The 23,344-nt window shown below is 41.1% G+C and overlaps 1 protein-coding gene across 1 annotated transcript in view; it reads right to left on the bottom strand.

The window, feature by feature from the left end:
• Positions 1-23,344, bottom strand: part of RHOA (ras homolog family member A) — a 47,535-nt gene that overhangs the window by 4,900 nt on the left and 19,291 nt on the right. Inside the window, exon 3 of the mRNA XM_037049722.1 lies at positions 3,315-3,472. Within this exon, the coding sequence (XP_036905617.1) occupies positions 3,315-3,470 (156 nt within the window). The 5' untranslated portion in view covers positions 3,471-3,472. The remainder of the gene's footprint in view (positions 1-3,314; positions 3,473-23,344) is intronic.

Here is a 23,344-nt window from a genome sequence, read left to right as displayed (position 1 = left end):
GATAAATAACTTTATAGCGTATAAGAAATATTTAATTATAAAAAACATTCCGTGGATGGACAAGAGGGGAATCAAATTGTAAATAATATTCTACCAGATGTACAAGGCAAGATAGGGGAAAAAGCAGACTAACTTTTCTTAACATATACTCATGCAACCACTTTCTTACTTTGTCTCGCCATTCTCCAGTGTGGAAAAATGGAAGCAAGAATGTATTTGAGTTGATGGGTTGAGAAAAGACTCCATGCTGGGTGTTAAATCTGAGCAGACAGGAAAGGCCTCTGGCTCTGCCTTTACTGCTCAAAAGATGTCTGCATGAAAGCATCACGCAGGCAGGAGGGCAAACTGATGCCTGGGCTCTGGACATGGGTCCCCTTCCACACTGCGAAGCACTGCAGCCAGTCCTGCGACTTCTTTCGACCAGCGTGGGTTTTTAACACTCTCTGTTCAGAGGCCCTATGGGGCTCAAGGAGCTCATCCTCTAATGCTTGGAATACCCTTCTTCTCCTAGCACCTCACAGCCCTTATTTCAATTTCTAAAAACCATTCTCTCTTTTAAGTCGATGGTTAATTGTCTCTTCCATCCTTAACCTATACAAAGCCCACTGCACTTTGTATCATGAACACACCACCAGCTTGTTGAGGATCCAGGACATACTGATCCCCAATTCTCACAATGGGTCTGACCTCAGAATGGTACAGCTCATCTGCCCTGGCTGGTGTAGCTCAGTGGATTGAATGCGGGCCTGCGAACCACATGATCGCGGTTCAATTCCCAGTCAGGGCACATGCCTGGGTTGCAGGCCAGTTCCCAGCAGGGGACTCACGAGAGGCAACCATACATTGATACTTCTCTCCTTCTCTCCTTCCCTTCCCCTCTAAAGATAAATAAATAAAATTAAATTAAAAAAATGGTACAGCTCATCCACACCCCACTCCCCTGACCCCTCCAACCCTCCCAGGTATTCAGCCAGACACTTCCAACCCTGACTATTTCCTGATAAATGGTTCCAGGGTGCTTCCAAAGGCCCCTCTCATGTCAGAATGGGCCTTTCCATTTTTTGGCAGGCCTACTCCTGGGACTGGGATCACCTCAAATCCTGGATGGTCCCCAAGGCTCTGTTACCACATACTCTTACATGAACATTCCCCTTCTGTGCCCTCTCCCACCGTGGGGGCCACTGAGCTGCTCTGAGGTAGGCAGCTACGTTGTGATATCCTCTTCCAGATCCAGCACCTTTAACTCAAGGTTTCCTCTCCCTGGGGCTGGGTAGGGTGGTGGTGGTTCCCCTATCTTGCCAGGGTCAGGCATGTCCAAAGTTGGCAGTGCAAGAAAAATACTCATAGCATTTCTCAAGATTTTAAGTCAAGGTCCCTAAATTTCTTATGGGTAAGATCCTGGCTGTTCTAAAACCTCCAGGCACAGATGCTTCAAAGAAGACAGAAGAGCCATTACTGATCCCAAAACATACGTACTATCACAGGTGGAAAAGACTTTCTGAACTGATGGTCACAGACACAGAACAACCGACAGCTGCTCTCGCTGGAGGGAGTGACAGGATAAAACCAGCACTATACACCCACCAGGCATTTGAAACACCAACCTGACTCTGCTTCCCTGAAGCCACGGGGCCTGTCTGTGTATGTGCTGCAATCTAAGTTAGACAAGAAGGCTGTTATATATGACAGCAGGTGCAAAGACCTCAGCACATTTCCACCGCATCTGTCAGAACTGTGCCATGTGTCTCTACAGAAAACCAGTCTTCCAGGCCCACAGAAACACCTGTATCCAAGCAACCATGCAGAGAACCAAGGCTGAATTGGCAACACTCTGCACTGACAGACCGACCACCTGTAGGATAAGACCCAGAGTTCTGTCAGTCTGATATTTACTGGGATTTCCCCCTCCTATTCTGGACTAGAAAGGTGTCTCATGGTTCCTAATGGCACGAGAGCAATCACTGTGATCCACGCTGCAACTAGATAAAAATGGATAACAAATGGTAAAAGGAGGTTTTGAGTTCAGCGCAATTTTGAAAAGTGCTTTGGTGCTCCCAAATGCCTCCAGTTACTTTAGAACACTGATGTCATCTGTAAAATGGCTTCAACCACTTTTCAAATGAAGGCAGTGTAAGGGTTGGATGGCTTACTCATGGTCACAGGACTATCAGGACATCCTAGAACTATGAGGTTCCCTAGAATTCTGAGCAGCTAGTCTAATGAGCTTTCCATATATGGTACCACAAACGGGAACTAAGTAACACTGGACAGGAAGGGGTAGTAGGTAAAGCAGGAAAATGAGAGGGGACAAAGGAGATGGAATTATGGAAGCCAACTGGTCAGGTGCTAGCAGCACGGACATAACTGAACGCCCAAGAGGACTGGGTGTGTGGGAGAAGAGCCCCCAGGCTCTAGTTTTCTCTTCCCCTCTGCCCTATTTGCACTGGGAATTTTACTCCTCTTCAAAAGATGTACAGAATATTGGTAAGACATTATTTTGACAACAAAAGGGAACAGAAGATTACAAATACACACACAAATTCCAGAAGCGCTTTGCCCCAGTCTGGCCAGTGGGCTTTCACGACAAACACAGGGAAATACTGTCTTCCCTACCAGTAAGATGTAACTGAATCAACTGTGGCAGCCTGTTTATGTTCAAGTCAAAAATATTTTAAAAATTAAGCCCTGGCTGGCGTAGCTCAGTGGATTGAGCACAGGCCTGCGAACCAGAGGATCACGGTTCGATTCCCAGTCAGGGCACATGCTTGGGTTGCAGGCCAGTTCCCTGCAGGCCAACTTCCAGCAGGGGACGCACAAAAGGCAACCATACATTGATGTCTCTCTCCCTCTCTCCTTCCCCTCTAAAGATAAATAAATAAATAAAATTAAAAAAAAATTTTAAAAATTAAATGTGAGGATGTCATCTAAATGACAGTGTAGATGGTACAGATCAGTGAAACTCTTTGGGCGTAAAACTAAGGACCTCTTGACCTAGTAATCTCATATTTCAGCAAATGAAATACTATGACAGAATGAAAAAAAGTCCATCCACATAAAATTCATTTCAAAAATTAAAAAATTTATATACTAAGGCTTCCCTACATAAAATACATATATGGACTAAGTGTACATGCTAGCAGTTAAAAATGAGCAAAGTTGGGCTAAGATAGTAGGACAAGAATGGATTTCTCACTCTAACTTTTCTGTTATTGTTGTACTGTGTACCGAAGAGACAAAAAAAGCCTAGTTTTACAGGCTCTATGAAGAGCCTAACATGCAAAATTAGTACCAGCTGTTATGGAAAGTGTACTCACCTGCTTTCCATCCACTTCAATATCTGCCACATAGTTCTCAAACACTGTAGGTACATACACCTCTGGAAATTGGTCCTTGCTAAAAACGATGAGCAAGCAAGTCTTCCCACAGGCTCCATCACCAACAATCACCAATTTCTTCCGGATGGCAGCCATTACTGAAACAGGAGACAAAGTATTATCTAGATTGTACAAGCCATAATAGCTTCAGGCTATGGCACACTTTAGTGACCAGGGGGCATAAGCCTCTATTAGCATACCCAAGTACAAAAATGCTAGTACATCTTTCCATTTGGCAACAAAAGGTTGTACCAAAAACTATATAGCCAACATTATACTTAACGGTAAAAACCTTAAAAAAAAAAAAAAAAGATTATTTATTTATTTATTTATCTTCGGAACGGAAGGAAAGGGGAGAAGGAGAGAAATATCAATGTATGGTTGCCTCTCACGAGTCCCCTACTACTGGGAACTGGCCTGCAACCCAGGCATGTGCCCTGACTGGGAATCGAACCAGCATCCTTTAGTTCACAGGCCCATGCTCAATCCACTGAGCCACACCAGCCAGAGGAATATAATGTAGACTTTAAACCCTCCCCACCCCATGATACGCAGGTTCTCTCTATATGGTGGAGATGACATGGTCAACCATCCCAATTCCCACCATTCCCTCTTAGAACAGCACTCTAATTTTTAGCTGTGCACCTGTTGCCCAGCTAAAAGACTATAGCTCTTAGCTTCCCTTACACCCATGTATGGCCATGTACAAAGTTCTAGCCCATGTGATACAATCAGCAGTATATTTTGGGACTTCCAAGAAGTCTTCCTTAGTGTGAAGTTACATGCCCTTCTTCATTCCCCTCCTCCTTCCTGCTGCTTAAACTTGGAGTCAGGGGTGCTTTCTCAACAGCCATACTGGAATGTGAAAATGAGTGCCACACAATGGAGTTGGAGCAATAAAAGGTAGAAGAGCCTGAATCCCAGATGATTTTGGAAGCTACAATTTTAGCCCCAGACTGTCTACCTTCCACACTTCTTTCATGGGAATGAAAAATAAGTAACTGATAATCAACAACACAAACAAACAAGGAAAATATAACCAAAGATACTGAAATTGAGAACAGGCTGACAGTGACCAGAGAGGGGAGATAATTTCAGGGGAAAAGGGTGAAGGGTTTGCAGGAACAATTATAAAGGACACAGGGATAATAACAGGGTGTGTGTGGGGGGAAGGCAGAAAACTGCACTTGAACAACAACAATAAAAAAAAACTGTATGGATTAAGGTGGTATTTTGTTACCTATAGTCAAACTAATCCTCAGTAACACATATACTCAATGACAAAAACCACACTGTCCAAAGGGAATGTTTCCCAAACTGCAGAGGCTATAACAATTCACTGGCATACTGAAGGAAACATTAGAAACTCCTTTTTTTTAAGTCTAAGAAATTAACTTGAAAATTTAATATATATATATATATATATATATATATAAACTCTTAAGCACAAGGTTCCACAATGGAAAGAGGTGATAGTGCCGCCATCACTCATTTGTGAGTTCTCAGCACTGTGACCTACTTCAGTGCATGTGCTGAACTGTATACACAGACATTACAAAGCTTTAACCAAACCCACAATATAATCTAGTGATTTAAAAAGCAAAAAAGCAGTGAATTGATAATATTAATATCAATATCAGTATTAATTGATATTAATATTTTCATTAATAATAACGACAAAAGCACAATAATAAGCATATACACAATGGGAAATGTGTTATTATACTTCCTTAAATAATAGGACATGCAATCAAAACAGTATTATTGTATTGAGACCAGCCGTTTAAAGTACAGCCCAGCACTCGCCACACCCATTCAGCTCCTATATCCCTCCCTCCCTCCATTTTTGCTTGGGATTCTTAATGGGTACTGGACCTGCCTCAAGTTTCTTCACTTTGTCGTCTTCCAACCAGCTCACCATAGAGCCGAGCACCTATCTTCAATTTCTTTACAACCTTGTGAAGTTTAGTACCTTAATGGTCATGTAGTAGGTATTATGTCCAAAAATAAAACAAAAGAACTTTAATGAGAAAGGAGACAGAATACCTCACTTTTAGTCCCCTATGAAATAATCCAAGGCACAGACATGAATGAATTTACCTCTTAAAAAAGTCCTTCCTCTATGTCCAATCTGACTGCCAGCACCTTCAAGGATTTATAAGCCATTTTCTGTTTTTCTTATGCTCTCACATTTTTGTCAAGATTTTATATACAGCATTACCTTTGTATTCATTGGCTTCAGATCTCATCAAACCCGGTACTCATCACATTTTGATGAGAAAAAAATGTTTCAGCACTTGGTGCTTGCTCAGGACTCGTCACAAGTTCCAGAATGAATTAACAACAACCGAACTTTATGTATCTCTTCAAGGCTAACTTGTATTGGGGTTTGTGACCAAAGTCAATCAGGACCTTATGGGATGCAAACAAAATAATTCATGAGGAATTCCCTGGTTCAAGAAAAGGCTGCCAACTTTGAATAGTAGCCTTCCTAGGTGGCACTCAATTTTCAAGAAATAATCTCTCAATCTAATGTGGTTAAACACATACAAAATGAAAATGCCAAAGAACAACCAAAAAGGCTCTAGAGAATTTTCCTTGGGGAACATTTGGTCCAGGAAATGTGTGAAACGATTTAGCCTCCATTGTTGGCAAAACAGAAATTATAAGTAATTATAGGACAAAAGGAAAACGAAAGCCTGCAAGTACAGGGTGATTTCTGGGATGCTGGGAATCTGGCAACACAACCAGAGTTGTTAACAGGAAGTGAGAAGTACAAACATCAGAAAATACAACTTGCAATTTTTTTCCTGAAATGACCCAGAAAAAATTTTTCTCCAGTATCTTTCCAAGTACACGGCTTGTCAGTTTGAGAAAGAAAATCACACTGAACTCTCTGCCAGATGTGCCATATCTAGGCTCCATTCAGATTCAGAAATAACTCTTCAAAGCTTTGAATAGTTTATTTTTCCAGTAATGGTCAGTTACAACATTTGTCAATGGTAACAGTAAATGACTGCATATTCTTTTAAAAATTCATAGTTTTCTCAAGTTGAAATTAGTATAAGTTACTGTGCCACCCTCACTCAAGTCAAAAGGTCCTGAAAGAGCACAGAAAATACCTACTTCATTATGTTCTCTGCCATTTTAAGACCAGTCAGTCTTTCTCCAAATCTCAAAAAACAATGTATTCTGTCTGTGGACCAAACGTCAGCAAACTACATTAAGCAATTACTGTTAACAAAGAAAACAACCAATATTGCAATTTATTTTCCACCTATATGTAAACAGAAATGGTGCCCAAGAAAAACAATTGAGGGGCAGCATGCAGTGTCCCATGCAATCCTACACTTAGTATTTGACAGACACCAGAACAGGTACACAGGTAGCTCAGTGACTCTCAGGAGCCCACACCATAGCCCTCTAAGGGCTGTGGGGATCTCAGCATCTCTCAGCAGCATTCCCCCAACTTTTTGGCACTAGGGCTTGGTTTTGTGGAAGACAATTTTCCCACAGATGTGGATGGGAAGAAGACACAGACGAGGTAGAGCTCAGGCCCACAGCTGACTGTTGGTTCCTAGAAGGCCAAGACTGGGGGTTGGGGACCCCTGTCTTAAGAGGTCATGGGATGCACTCAGTAAAAAGCAGTTACTACTACCAGAGTCTTTCTGCCCAAGTCTAACCTCAGGTCCTCTAGCACCTTACAAATCATACAGTATTTGCCACCTATGGGATCCTACATCCCCTCCATCTCTCCCTCTATTGGCTGTGGTCTACTATAAGATGCACGGTGCCTCTATTTTATGTATTGATTTTAGAGAAACACCCACATCAATTTGCTGTTCCACTTATTTATGTATTCACTGGTTTATTCTTGTATGCACCTGACCAGACTGAGCCCCCAACCTTGGCATATCAGGACAACACTCTAACCAACTGAGTTATCCAGCCAGGGCCACAGTGCCCCTTTGCCCCTATTTTAAAACAATGAATCTTCCCACATTCATGCTTTCCTCTAGTTACTTTCTTCTCTCTGGCCTGTTTTTAAAAAATAGCCATTTGTAGTGCTTCATACCCACTCACTTGCTTTAATTCTTCCAATCTGCCATCTGCCCAAACTACTGAAACACTCCAAAGTCACCAATGAGACTCCACGCACAACACCCAGTCCTTATTCTCCTTGGTATTTTTTTGTTACTTCATCTCCCTCTCCTTGGAATTTCCTAACACGTGCTGATTTCTAATTCTTCTCTCTCCTCAACTGCAGCCTCCACATACAATTTACTCCTTTCCAAAGCCACCGCCACCCACCCCACATTCTCCTAATCCTATCTCCAGAGATTTCAATCCTTCAAATATCACTACATCCATGCATGGGACTCCCAAATCTCTGCAATCCAGTCCTTATTCTCAAACTCCTGACACACCTCTGCTTTGTGCTCTACTTGCACCACAAGTTCAACATCTCCAAAACATCTCACCTGTCAAATCTTCTCTTCCCAGTTCCTCCTATCTTGGTAGTGAAATCAGAATTACACTCCTAACATAACAGCTCATTGTAGAAATCCTGAGGTTAATTGATTTTCTTACTTCCTTCATTCCTCACAACATGACTTCTGTCAAGTTCTAGGGAATCCTACCCCTTCATAAGTCTCCACCACCACCCCTTTCCCATTCCCACAGTCATCATCCTAGGTCCTAGGTTCTACTGCCTACCTGGAAAAAAAAAAAACCAACTGGTCTCTTTACCTCCCCTTTATCCTCCCTGCTACAGGGAAACTCTTCATTCCTAAGCTTCAGTCCATCACACCTTTGCTCAAAGGCCTTCAGAAGGCCTTCCATGCCAAAATTGGGGGAGGCACCACAGTCTTACTTTTACAGTCTTCTAAAATTCTAACAGCAACTGGTATTTTCCACCCACCTTCTCTCCATTCCTTATCACGTACCTGGTACCATTCACTGGCCTGTAAATCTTCCACCTCAGCTCAAAGCAATGCTTTCTTGAACATTTCTTCTCTATCCCTAGAAAATAACACTTCACCTGTCCATCCAAAGCTCGTTCCAAAGCCCATTTCTGTTCCTACACCTTTCCACACCCCCAAATCAGATGTTGCCTCCAGGTGGGGTTTTGGACCCTCTCTTGGCCTTTTATATACCTCAATTTAGCCATTTTTACCAGACATCCTACTCTATATGAAAGAGGTAGCCAATTACATTTCTTTGTGCTTGATTTACCCATTCCTGGGTGTAAATTCCTTCAGACCAGGGAACCCTCTGACCCAGCCTATTCCACTTGGAGCTCCAGTCCCTTCTGCATTAATGTAACAAGGACATGCTGAATGGGATCCATGTACTGAGAGAAAAACAAAAGCCCAAAGGGGCATGTTTCCCCAAAATACAAATCCCCCTGACTCCTTGGCCCTCTCTCACCTTTTCTTGTAACAATGACTTTTTTTTTTTTAAACAAAACTTTGCAGCCCTGGCTGGTGTAGCTCAGTGGATTGAGCTCGGGCCTGCGAACCACATGACCGCGGTTCGATTCCCAGTCAGGGCACATGCCTGGGTTGCAGGCCAGTTCCCAGCGGGGGACTCCTGAGAGGTAACCATACGTTGGTATTTCTCTCCTTCTGTCCTTTCCTTCCTCTCTAAAGATAAATAAATAAAATCTTAAAAAAAAATAACTGATACCTATACCCCACTCCCTGGAGGTTTTAAAAAAAACTTTGCAGATAGGAAACTTGCAAACCACCACCACCACCAAACCAGTAAAGAATCAGAAAACTGAAATTCCAGTCAAACTACCATTGGCCAAGCACAAAAATACTGAAAAAAACTTCCATTTGAAATACTACTTGGAACTGAATATGTGTTACACACGGTAAAGAATTTCAATGACATTCCTTGGAAAACTAGACTACCAAAGCATGTCAGTCTGAAGCTACTTTTGCCTGACTTACTAGGGATGTTTTTGGAGTCTTAGTATTACAGCTTCCCTAATTCAGATCTGACATACCATATATAATGTTTATATCTGCCTTTCAAAGCCTCCACTTAAAAGATTTTATTTATTTATTTTTAGAGAGGGGGAAAAGTGGGAGAAACATCAATGTGTGGTTGCCTCTCACTCACCTCCTATTGGAGACCTGGCCCACAACCCAGGCATGTGTCCTGACTGGGAAATGAACCTGTGAACCCTTTGGTTCACAGGCTGGCACTCAGTCCACTGAGCCACACCAGCCAGGGCAAAAAAAGCCTCCAGTTTTAAGTACATACTTCCTACCATCTCTGTACTGCAGCTGGACCCTTCAAAGTTGAAAACATCTCTGTAAAATGCTGCCAGAGAGCTAGGTAGCACCACAACAGAGATGCCCGTTCTTAGGTGAATGGTATACAAAGGATATTGGACCTAGCCCTGCCCTCTAATTTATGGAGCCAGGACAATTCTCTGGAATGGAAAACACATAGCATTAGTGGCTGTGCAACCTCTCAAAATCAACCACAATGATGACAAATGAAGAAGGTGACCCAGACTTGAATGTGGAGGCCACCTTCCCCCTGGTGCCTTGCCTTGATAACAAACATTTACTACTCCACCAGCAACACAAAAGCCCACAGTCCTCCCAGTTATCTCTCACTCTCAAAGTTACTAATACCTGCACCTACCAAAAGGCAATATATCCTTCTAACTTTTGTGTCTAGAATGCTTGATGCTTAAGCTACAGTAATAAGGGGAACTTAATGATGCCACATGTCTTTGGCTGGTATTCAATGATCTGGCGGTTAAAGCATAAACTACAATAAAAACGGTTACCTGTTATTCAAGGTTTTCTACTATAAAACAGGAACCTTTGTTTTATTTGTCCAAAGATTCTAAACTTACCAAAGATGGGCTCTTAATTGGAACTCAGGAGGACTGGACTGGCCTTGCCGCTGAGAAGCACAGTGTTGGGAACAAATGACAAGAGCTCACCCTTTTGGAAACCACCAACTTCCTTCCACAATAAACATCCTCCCCTGGAATAGCAGCAGGGACAGAGGGTAAGAATGCCTTTTTTGTGATGTGCAAACCCTGGTTATCATGGTCATAAGCACTCAGAGCAATGCCTTTTCAGGGTGACTTCCTCTGCTGGCAATGATGATGAAGCACTTTCCAAGGCACATGACACCTTATGCTGGGTATCACCATGCATTTCCCATACATCTGACCAAGAACTGATTTGATCCTGATCTTCCAGAGGCAGGTAAAATTATCACTCATCCCCATTTCATCAATGGGGAAAGAAGCTTAGTTACCAGATTCTACTGAGTGTAAGGCCAGCATGTTATTAAAATACATTAATTTTCAAGCTGAAAAACTGTTGTGGCATAAGGTACAGTTCCCATCTGCTTTTAGGGAGATTCCTGAAATGTAACTTGCAACAGAGACAGACAACAAAGGATTTACTCATCGCCCTAGAGGACTGCAAGTCAATCATGCTCAAACTCCATTAGTCTAAATTTCTGCCAGTAAAAAGACAAATTAGGCCCTGGCTGGCATAGCTCAGTGGATTGAACACAGGCCCACAAAGCAAAGAGTCGCCGGTAGGATTCCCGTTGGGGCACGTGCCTGGGTTGCAGGCCAGTTCCTGGCGGGGGATCCACAAGAGGCAACCATACATTGATATTTCTCTCCCTCTCTCTCTCCCTTCCCCTCTAAAGATAAATTAATAAAATCTACAAAAAAAGACCATCTTTCATAAACAAGCAAATAAATTTCACATGCCACACAATGTACCCATTTAATAAAGTATACAATTCAGGGAATTTAATGTACAGCATAGTGATTATGGTTAATAATACTGTATTATATATACTTGCAAGGAGCTAAAGTAGTAAATCTCAAATGTTCTTGCCAAAAATTGGAATTATGTGATGCTATGCTATGGTGGTAATCATTTTGCAATATATAAGTGTATCAAATCAATACTCTGTACACAACTTATGTACGTTAAATCTCAAAGGAGATTTCCCATCAATAAAGATGGGAAAATGTATACAATTCAATGGTTTGGGGTATATTCCATCAGTAATTTTTAGTAGCTATAATAACATACGATTAAAATTTGCCACTTTAATGTAACTGTGATTTATAATAAACATATATTTGGTCTCTATTCCTGTTCCTGGCATACAGCTCCTAAAACATTTGTAATTTCCTAAGTAATCTGAACAATGGGAGAAATTTTTGTTATAATTTTTGGTCTTTTGTCCTCAGAGAGGTTCAGTTTCTGAAACAGCTCTGGGGTCATCAAGGTGAAAGAAATAGTTTGTTATTCATAACAAACTGTTTCCAACCACACTTGAGCTAATAATAAGGTGACTTTTGAAGTATCCCTAAAGTTGGGGGGGTTGGTTCCAGGGGAACCAACCACATGATTAGAGGGTTAGAACTTTCAGCCACCCTACCTTGGGTAGATAAGAGGGGCTGGCAGTGAATTAATCACCAATGGCCAATGACTTAATCGTGCCCATGTAATTAAATCTTCAAAAAACCAAAAGGGAGGTGGTTCACAGAGCTTCCGGGTTGGTGGACACGTGTAGGTGCTGAGAGTGGCACAGCCAGAGCATGCATGAATTTCAGGGCCCTTTCCCACCGATTTTGCCCTATGCATCTGGCCATTAGGTACTTTTTTTAAAAAACCTTTTAAAAATTTGTTTTAGAGAGAGGGGAAGTGAGGGAGAAAGAGAGGGAGAGAAACATCAATGTACGAGACACATGATTGGTTGCTTCTTGCTCGCGCCCTCAGCTGGAGACTCAGCCTGCAATCCAGGCACATGCCCCGACCAGAAACTGAACTTGCAATGTTTCGGTTCACTGGTTGACAATCCACTGAGCTACACCAGCCAGGGCCCTAAGTTAAGTATGTATTTTTAAGATTTTATTTATTTATCTTTGGAGGGGAAGGGAAGGAGAGAGGGAGAGAGATATCAATGTATGGTTGCCTCTTGTGGGTCCCCTGCTAGGAACTGGCCTGCAACCCAGGCATGTGCCCTACCTGGGAATTGAACTGAGACCCTTTGGCAGGCCCGCACTCAATCCACTGAGCTACATCAGCCAGGGCCTAAGTTATATACTTTTAAAGGGGTAGACAAAAGTAGGTTTATAGTTGTTTGTATGCAAAATAATACAATAAATAATAATGCCAGAATAAACTCTGAATAAAATTACTTTTAGGCAAATAAGCAAACAAAAAAAAATTAACTGTGGCTTGCATATTCACAACTATAAACCTACTTTTGTCCATCTGTGTATAATAAATTGGTAATCAAATAAGTAAAATATTTCCCCCCCAGCAATTTAATTTCACTCTAGGAGGGAGTTGTGGACCTGGGATTTATATCCAGTTGGTGAGAAGCACAGGTAATCAATTTGGGCTTGCAATGGGCATCTGAAGTGGGCGGTTGTGGAGCAATCTTGTGCTTAACTTGTGGGATGCTAACTCCAGGCAGACAGTAACAGAATTGCTTGGTGTGGAAAACTGGCCCTCTCAATTGGTAACCAGAAGTGTCAGAAGTGAAACAGTGTTGTAGTAGAGTATTTAGAGTAAAACAGAACACTGGCCAGATGACTCAGTTGGTTGGAATGTCATCCAGGTACACCAGGATTGTGGATTCGGTCCCCAGTTGGGGTGCATGCAAGAGTTAACCAGTGAATGCATGGGTGAGAAGGATGGCAGATAGATGTTTCTTTCTCAAATCAACAAGCAAAAAAAAAAAAAAAGAAAGTAAAGGAGAACAGGTGTTTTTCCTTTACAACAATTTAGTGGTATTAAATATACAGTGTATTTACAATGTTAGGCAATCATCAACCTCTATCTTACCACCCCAATGAAATGCTGTAACCATCAAGTAGTAACTCTCCATTCACTTCTTCCCTTAGCTCCTGGTTAACTCAAATCTACTTTCGGTCTGCGAATCTGCCTATTCAAATAGGCAAACTTCAGATACATGGAATCACACAATATTTGTCATTTTCTGTTGGCTTATTTTAATCAGCATAGTCATTAAGGTTCATCATGTTGCATCATTTATCAAATTGCATTCCTTTTTATGGCAACATATTTTGTTGTATGGATAGACCACATTTTGTTTGTCTATTCATCAACACTTGGGGCTGCTTCTACTTTTTGGCTATTGTAATAATGCTGCAATGAACACTGGAATACAATTATCTGTTCAAGTCTGTGCTTTCAGTCCCTTAAGGTATATATACAGACATACCTCATTTAATTGTACTTTGCAGACACTGAGTTTTTCACAAACTGAAGGTAAGAACCTTTATCAGCAAAAAGATTATGATCACTGAAGGGTTAGATTTTTTAAAGCAATAATTGCCAAAATGTTTTCCACAGAAGCTGCACCATTTTACATCCCCACCAGCTATTAAAAAAGTTCTAATTACTCCACATCCTTGCCAACAATTGTTATTTTCCATTAAAAAAAAAAAAAAACATAGCCATTCAAGTGGGTGTGAAGTGGTATTTCATGTGGTTTTGACTTGCAATTTCCTAATGACTAATGCTGTTGGGCATCTTTTCATGTGCTTTTTGGCCACTGCACTACCTTCTTTAGAGAAATGTCTACTTGAATCCACTGACCGTTTTCTTAAAATTTGTTATTTACTGATTTTTAGAGGGGGGAGATAAAAACTGATTTTTAAATTTTTGTTGTAATTGCCGAGGCAGTCATTGGCAGATTCCTGTATGTGCCCTGACTGGGGCTGCAATGTGGGCCTATCAGGAAAACACTCTAACCAACTGAGGTACTGGGCCAGGGCCTCACTGCCCATTTGTGAACTGGACTGTCTCCTTTCATTTTCTTGATTTCTCAATGATACCCTTTGAAGCACAAAAGTTTTTAATTTTCATGAAGTCTAATTTACTTTATTTTCCCTAGGTTGTTGATAATTTTGGTGCCGTACCATTGCCAAAATGGCATAAGAAACCAATGCTAAATCCAAGGTCATGAAAAGCTTATGCCCTTTTTAAAAAAAGTTGTAGAATTTCAGTCTTTTTCTTAAAAAAGATTTTTTAAATGTTTTTTAAAGATTTTACTTATTTTTAGAGGGGAAGGGAGAGAGAGAGAGAGAGAGGGAAACATCAGTGTGTGGTTGTTCTCACGTGACCCCTACTGGGGATCTGGCCCGCAACCCAGGCATGTGCCCTGACTGGGAATCTAACTGGTAACCCTTTGGTTTGCAGGCCAGCACTCAATCCACAGAACCACACTAGCCAGGGCTTTTTTCTTTCTTCTTTTTTTTTTTTAGAGAGAGGAGAAAGGAGGGAGAAAAAGGGAGAGAAACACCAATGTGTGAGAGAAACAACGATGGGTTGCCTCTTGCATGCCGCCGCAAGTGGGAACCTCACCAGGAATCAGAGAGGTGACCATTTGGTTTGCAGACTGGTACCAAATGCACTAAACCACAATACCCAGGGCTCAACGCTTTTTTAAAAAAATTTATTGGTTTTAGAGAGAGAAGGGAAGTGAGGGGGAGAAAGAGAAACATTGGTTTGTTGTTCCACTTATTTATGCATTTATTTGTTGATTCTTGTACGTGCCTTCACACGGGATAAAACCCACATCCTTGGTGTTATCAGGTAAATGCTCTAACCAGCTACCCAGCCAGAGCCTAAGAGTTTTAAGTTAGGTTTTTAAAAATCTATTTTGACTTAATTTTCTGTATGAGGTTAAGGGTCCAATTTCATTATTATTTCATGTGGAAAACTAGTCATCCCAACATTATTTGTTGAAGACTATCCTTTCCCCATTGAACAGTCTTACCAACTTTGTTGGGGGGTGGGGGGTAGGAGGGACCCTACATATAAAGACTTAATTCTCAGTTTTATTCCATTGATCAGTATGTCTGTCTTCATGCCAGCACCACACTGTAGTAAGTTTTGATATCAGAAGGTTTGAGTCCTCCAACTGTGTTCTGTTTCCAGATTGTTTTTGGCTATTCTGGGTCCCTTGGATTTCCATATGAATTTTAGGAGTATCATGTTCATTCCTCCAAAGACACCTGCTGGAATTTTGACAAGGACTATATTGAATTTATAAATCAAATTGATAAGTACCACGACCTTTACAATCTTTTTTTAAAAATATTTTATTTATTTATCTTTAGATAGGAAGGGAAGGAGAGAAGGAGAGAAATATCAATGTATGGTTGCCTCTTGTGAGTCCCCTGCTGGGAACTGGCCTGCAACCCAGGCATGTGCCCTAACTGGGAATTGAACCTCGATCAACTGGTTTGCAGGCCTGTGCTCAATCCACTGAGCTGCACCAGCCAGGGCTCCACCTTTACAATCTTAAAAGTCTTCTGATTCATGAACACAAATGTCTTTCCATTTACTTAGGTCATCTTTCATTTTTTGCAATCCCTTCCTTCAACTTCCTTTCTCCTTTTTTTATACCTAGAACCATGGATATTTAGTTAAAAGGCAGAGAAGGCATGTCTGCCACCTCAATGCAGAAAACAACAGAGAAAAATGCCAAAAATAGCATATATAAAGAATGTTGTCACAAACTCGTTACTTTATATTAACATTTAATCCTCATAACTACTCTATTAAGAACCTAATATTCTCATTATACAGATAAGGAAACTGAAGCACCGAAAGACTAACTTGTCCACACTCACACAGCTAGGCCATAAGGGGTAGATTTGGACACTACACTAATAATAAATGATAAGCAACCTGTTCCAGAACCCAATTTCTACTCCACTGTCTTGTCTGCCTCCCTGTAGCTTTTAGTGCCCTTCTCTCCTTCGCCTACCAAGCAAACCTTGGTGACACTGTAAAAGATCAATTAAGTAATGTGTAACTTAGGGTGATTGATTACTCTGAATTATTTCTCCTTAACTAATTGAATTTTTGATGTAGTTGATCAGAAGTCTTGTGGTTTTAAATAATTGTTATATTTTACACTTTTCCCAGTTTGTTTTCTAGACTTTTATGAGTTTTTTGAACATTCTTTTTAGAATATTATTTACATACCAAAGGAAGAGAAGGCCAAATGTCAAGTATGTTTGCTGTACATTTCAACTCTTGGTGCTAGTTTGTCTTAAGTCTATTTACTCTCCCTGAGATGCAGATGATGTCAAGCAAAGGGTTGAGGCATTCTGAGCTTCAGAAAGTTCTGCTACAGAAAGACTGATAGATAGTGGTCAGCCCTTTCACACTACTTTTACAAGTCTAATAATTTCCTATAGTGACTACAGACTATTCTCCCGCCTACCTTGCTTATCTAGTTGCACAGTGTGGAAGTGGTCTGTGCCTGCACCCAAAGAGGTAAACTACAGCTACACATCAGCATTAAATTCTCTACATTTCACATAGCAGTAGTTGGTGATTTCCTTGTGTTTATGTGACCATATTGTTGACTCATATTTGCCTGAATAGCTTCCAGAAGGCTTTTTGGAACTGTTCACCGCAGTTGTTCATTTAGCCTAGAGTTCAGTTATACAATATTCTATGGTATTCCTAGATTAAATTGGATTGGAGATTAAAAATAAGAGCTTAAGCCCTGGCTGGTGTAGCTCAGTGGATTGAGCACGGGCCTGTGAAGCAAAGGGTCACGGGTTCAATTCCCAGTCAGGGCACATGCCTGGGTTGCAGGCCAGGTCCCAGTAGGGGGCACATGAGAGGCAACCACACATTGATGTTTCTCTTCCACTCTTTCTCCTTTCCTTCCCCTTTCTCTAAAAATAAATAAATAAAATATTTTTTTTAAAAAAAGAGCTTAAGCTCTGGCTGAGTGGGTCAGTTGGTCAGAGTGTCATCCCGTGCACCAAAAAGTTGCGCGTTTGATGCTTGGTCAGGGCATGTATGGAAGGCAACTGATCAATATTTCTCTCACACATAGATGTTTCTCTCTCTACCCTCTCTCCTCTTGATCTCTCTAAAATCAATAAACATACCCTCTGGGTAGAATTAAAAATGTGTACATAGATATTAAAGAAAAAATTAGAACTACAATTACTATATGACCCAGCAATTCCACCTCTAAGAATATACCTAAAAGAAATGAAGTGATACAGAGAGTGATACAGAGAGCCCTGGCTGGTGTAGCTCAGTGGCTTGAGCACGGGCCTGCGAACTAGAGGATCGAGGTTCGATTCCCAGTCAGGGCACATGCCTGGGTTGTAGTCCAGTTCCCTGCAGGCCAACTCCCAGCAGGGGACGCACAAAAGGCAACCATACATCGATGTTTCTCTCCCTCTCTCCTTCCCCTCTAAAGATAAATAAATAAATAAAATCTTAAAAAAAAAAAGAAAAGAAATGAAAGCAGGGTCTTGAAGAGGTATCTGTACACCCATGTTCATAGCAGCACTGCTCACAATAGCCAAAACATGGAAGCAACCCAAGTCCCCATCAACTGATAAATGGATAAGCAAAAAGTGATACAGAGAGCCCTGGCTGGCGTAGCTCAGTGGATTGAGCACAGGCCTGCGAACCAGAGGATTGCGGTTCAATTCCCAGTCAGGGCACATGCCTGGGTTGCAGGTTGGTTCCCTGCAGGCTAACTCCCAGCAGGGGACGCACAAAAGGCAACCATACATTGATGTTTCTCTCCCTCTCTCCTTCCCCTCTAAAGATAAATAAATAATTTAAAATTTTTATTTAAAAAAAGTGATACAGAGAATGAAATATTATTCAGCTTTAAAAAGGACAAACATTCTGTGATATGCTTTAACATGGATGAATCTTGAGGACATTATGCTAACTGAAATAAGCAAGTCACAAAAAGACAAATACTATATGATTTCACTATATGAGTTACCTATAGTCAAAACCATACAGAAAGCAAAACAGTGGTTGCCAGGGGTTGGGGGAAGGGAGAATGGTGTCCTTGTTTAATGGGCATAGAGTTTTAGACTTCCAAGATGAAAAGAAGGCATCAAGGGGGAAAAACTGGGACAACTGTAATAGCAGAAATGATAAAATATAATAAAAAAAGATGAAAAGAGTTATGGGGGTAGATGGTAGTGTTGGTTGTACGACAATGTGAATGTATTCAGTAACATTAAATGGTACCCTTAAAAATGACTACGATGGTCATTTTTTTGTTATGTGTACTTCAACTAAATCCTTAAATAAATTAGTTAGCCCAAGTCTGCACTCCACACAGATTCACGATACCCATGCAAATCAGTTCTACAAAGGGAAAGGGGCTCCCATTCCTTTTCTGCCTTGCACCTACATGCCATTTATAGTGTCCACAGGCTATCAGAGGCAATCAGCCTGACAGTCCATGTTGGGATATAGTCTAGGCTTTATCTGAAAGATGCCAGGTAAAGGTGTTGCATGTTCACAGTTTGAAACAGTGATCATGCAACAAGAAAATATAGGTGAAACTAAAACTGGACTGGAAACACATATAGCTTCCTTTTGGGCTCAGGATTTCAAGGAAAATTTACAAATTTTAATGGTGGCATAGAGAAACTAAAAAGAATTCCTTCAGGAAAGGTTAAAAGAAGTTACGGTTATTAATATGAAGAGATAATCAAAGGAGAAAACAAGGAATCAAAGTGAGAAAGATACTTAATAGAGAACAGTGAAGTAACCACCCAACAGTTCTTCAAGAGTCCAGAGCAACAAGCAGAGCCAAGATGCTGCAAACACCACTGTCATTTGGGATTAAACAACAACAACAATTTAGCTTGGCCTTACTTGGCTGGAGTGTTGTCCTGTACACCTAAAGGATGTGAGTTCGATTTCTAGACAGAGCGCACATCTAGGTTGCAAGTTTGATTCCCAGCCAGGGTGTATCATGGGAGGCAACTCATAGATGTTTCTTTCCCCACAACTTCCTCTCTCTCTAAAGTCAATGAAATATCCTTGGGTCAAGTTAAAAAACAGCTTAATTACAGTTTATCTAGAACAATGACAAACAAAAAGCTGCTTTAACTTAGGTACCCCACAGGATTCATGAGATATTTCAATGACAATATATCTAGCACCTACAGTCTGTTTTATATCACACATTAATAACTATGTAACACTCTACATCAAGTTGGCTTTACCAAGCAATTAAATTAATGTAACAATTTCATCTGGAGTTAGGTAAGAATGGTAGAATACAAAATGAGCTCAAAAATCAAAGTGTAAAAATGGAAACCCGGATCACAAAGCCTTCTACAAGCATACCTTCTGGGTTTCAAGGACTGCACTGCAGAGTGGTATTTCCCAACTTCCTTCTCTGAGAATAAAGGTCATCTCCAAGCCTCCAGGGTAAAGGGTCCGATCCACTCTAGACCTATTCCATTATCATGGAATATAATACACCACAATACAGTTTTGTAGAAAGTAAAGGCATTTTTGGTCCTAGACATGTCTTCCTTATACCTAGGAAGCCTCCCTGCCTCTTGTCTATCTAGCAAATATTTACCTTTCAAGATGACAAGTCACTTTTTTTCTGATATCCTCTTCCATTTCTTTTTTTCCTCCCTACACAACCACTTTTAATACCCTCACCCCTATTTATTACTTCTATTTAATAATTCCTATTTATTTATTTTCATTATTATTTTTAAAGACTGTATTTATTGATTTTTAGAGAGAGGGGAAGAGGAGAAAGAGAAGGAGAGAAGTATCAGTGTGTGGCTGCCTTTCGTGTGCCCCATACTGGGGACCTGGCCTGCAACCCAGGCATGTGCCCCGACTGGGAATCTAACTGGCAACCCTTTGATTCACAGGCCCATGCTCAATCCACTGAGCAATACCAGCCAGGGCTCATTCCTATTTATTTTTTAAAGATTTTATTTATTTATTTGTAGACAGAGGGAAAGGGTGGGAGAGAAGGAGAGAAACATCAATGTGTGGTTGCCTCTCACGGCCTCCTACTGGGGGATCTCGCCAGCAACCCAAGTATGTGCCCTAGACTGGGAACTGAACCAGTCTAGGGCACATACCTTTGCTTTGCAGGCCAGTGCTCAATCCACTGAGCCACACCAGCCAGGGCTAATCATTCCTATTTAAACAAGACTCCTCCTACTAGACTGAAAGCTAATTTAGGATAGGGATAGTTTTATTCATCTTTATATCACCAATGCCAAGAAAGTAGTGTCAGACACCAATAAACTCTCCCCAAGTGTTCACTGAATGAAGGAACAAAGTCACTGTATAATTCACCCTGGTGGCTGTACACAGAAATAAAACTGAACTTCAATTCGCCTTTCAAAAGAAGCACTTGTGAAGTCATACTCAACACCCTGAAGTAAGACTTCCCTCATATATATATTTTTCCTAAGTAGGAAGAAAGCCAAAGACTTCAATGATAGATATAAATTGGAATTTTAAATTAGTGAAAAGATATATTCAGGGGAGCAGAGTCATTGCTTGGAGCAGAAACTCAAAAGACAAAGTCTGGCCCTGGTTGGGCAGCTCAGGTGGTTAGAGTGTTGTTCTGATATGCCAAGGTTGTAGGTTCCATCCCCATTCAGGAAACACATACAAGAATCAACCAATGGATGACTAAATAAAGGGAACAACAAATATTTTTCTCCCTCCAAAATTAATAGAGAGAGAGAGAAGAAATAAATTTGGACTGCATTCACCCCCACACTAGTACTGTCAGCTTCACTGCCTAACACAGTAGCCACTCATCAGTTACATGTGACAATTTTAATTTTTTAATTAATATTTTAACTAGTTTAACTTTTAAAATTCAGGTCTCACTGGCCACATTTCAAATGCCCAGCAGCCACATGTGACTATCATACCGGACAGTTCAGGTATAGAACATGTCCATCGTCACAGAAAGTCTACCGACCAAGGCTACTCTGAACAACTCTCCAATGGCTAGTCGGCAGACACAGAGTTCTTATTTGATGTTCTAGGTGTGTACATGCTATAAGGATCTGCCAAGGAAAACACACCCATTATTTCATATAAATGATTTTTCTAGAAAAAATTTACAGCAAATATCAGGTCATTTAAAGATAAGTTCTAGCAAGTTCTCCCACGCATCCCTCAGCACCCCCCCCCCCCCACCGCCCCAGACACTCTTCCACCTACTACTTCAGTACAATGGCAATCATCTCCACGTCAGGTCCAGTGGCTTTGTCTCAAAATTCTATCTTCCTTACAATCAATCTAATGCAAACCAACAGGTTTTCATGGGTCATTCCCTGTTCTAGGTGCTAGAGAGCAGTCTTATCTGGAAGAACCAATTAGAGAAAACAACACAATTAAATACTGTAACAGAAGGTTATCCTCTCTGGTATGAAAAGAGAAAAGCAAGCAATTCTGCCAGAAGGCTTCAGAGAAGGCAGTATCTGTCCTGGACACTGTAAAGAATGAGGGTAAGTCTCTTGAGAAGAGTTTAGTAAAATAACGCACTGACTGGGAAAGATTCATGTATTAGGTAAAAAGGAAGAGACAAAGCAGTACAAATGCAAAGATTCTTCTTCTTGGGATCGGACCTCCTGTAGTCTGCTTAAGTATGCCCCCTACACAATTTCCCTATACAACACTGTCCACCTCCTCTTCCATACAAGAAGGTAAAACAAGACTGTTCAAACACAATTTAACACTGCCAAGGTGCTGATTGGTCCCACTAAGCACTCCACTTTATCTCCTTTACAGCTAAGTGTTACACCCTCCCCAGGGAGGCCTCGTTGGCTACTCCAGTATAAATTTTTCTTCTTCTCTGAATTTCTATTGTGCTTGGTCTACTCAGTGCTGTTTCCTAAATAACTATATAGACTTACATCATTTGATACTTTGCACCAGTAGAGAGAAGGCTCTGGAGCCAGGTGCTGGGGTTCAAAGCAGCTGTCAATCTTCAGGCAAGTTACTTAAACCCTTTGTGCCTCTGAAGGAATGTACTCATCAGTACCAACGGGGAAAATAATGGTTCCTACCCTCAAAAAAAAAAAAAAAAAATCCTAGCCCTGGCTGGCGTGGCTCAGTGGATTGAGCGAAGGCCTGTGAACCAAACAATCGCGGTTTGATTCCCAGTTGGGGTGCATGCCTGGGTTGTGGGCCAGTTCCCAGCAGCGGACTCATGGGAGGCAACGATACATTGATGTTTCTCTCCCTTCCTCCTTTCCTTCCCCTCTAAAGATAAATAAATTTAAAAATCTTAAAAAAAAATCCTCACCTGAAGATATGTTTATTGATTTCAGGGAGGGAGGGAGGAGGAGGAGGAGGAGGAGGAGGGATGGAGGAAAGGGAGGGAGGGGGGAATGGAGGAAGAGACATCCATCTAGGAGAGAAACAGATAGGTCACCTCCCATACATGCCCGAACTGGGGCTCCAAACTGCAACCTAGGTATGTGCCCTGACCAGGGATTGAACCTGAAACCTTTTGGCACACAGGACAATGCTCCAACTGAGCCACCCAGGCAGGAAAACACTTAAAGTAAGTAATTCCTAGCATTATCTGTAAACTCCAATAAAATAGCTATACCTTCATTTCCATATTCCCTACAACAGCTAATGGGTCCAAAATAGTGCTGAAGGAGAAGTTATGTGTTTGGTAATGGAATTAAAGATAAGAAACCTTATCTTCCTAAATTAATGAATAAAAATGTGTCAGTATAAGAAAGAGTTAATTCTCTAACCTTTTGAAAGGAAACTTTCAAAAGCTCAAGTTACTAAGATTAGATATTGGTCTTCAAATTTACTTCCTCTAAATTACTTCCCTTCTTTTCTGGATTGGCCTTCCTCTCATTCTTCAAGTAGGAAGTTACTTCTTTTCAAACAAGACTTACAAATAGTAAGCCACTGTATATAAAACTCCCTAGTCCCTATATATTCATATATGTACATAAGGGAGGGGGACTAAATGTCTCTCTTACCACTTAAAAAAAGATTTTATTTACTTAATTATAGAGAGAGGGGAAAGGAGGGAGAAAGAGAAACATCAATGTGCCAGAGATACATGTATCAGATGCCTCTTGCATGCCCCCCAACCAGGGACCT

This window comes from Sturnira hondurensis, unplaced genomic scaffold, assembly GCF_014824575.4.
Source record: "Sturnira hondurensis isolate 20B ecotype Veracruz unplaced genomic scaffold, ASM1482457v3 Scaffold0006496, whole genome shotgun sequence".
Taxonomy (NCBI): Eukaryota; Metazoa; Chordata; class Mammalia; order Chiroptera; family Phyllostomidae; genus Sturnira; species Sturnira hondurensis.
The sequence above is the reverse complement of the archived record's forward strand: the minus strand, read 5'-3'. Positions and strand labels throughout refer to the sequence as shown.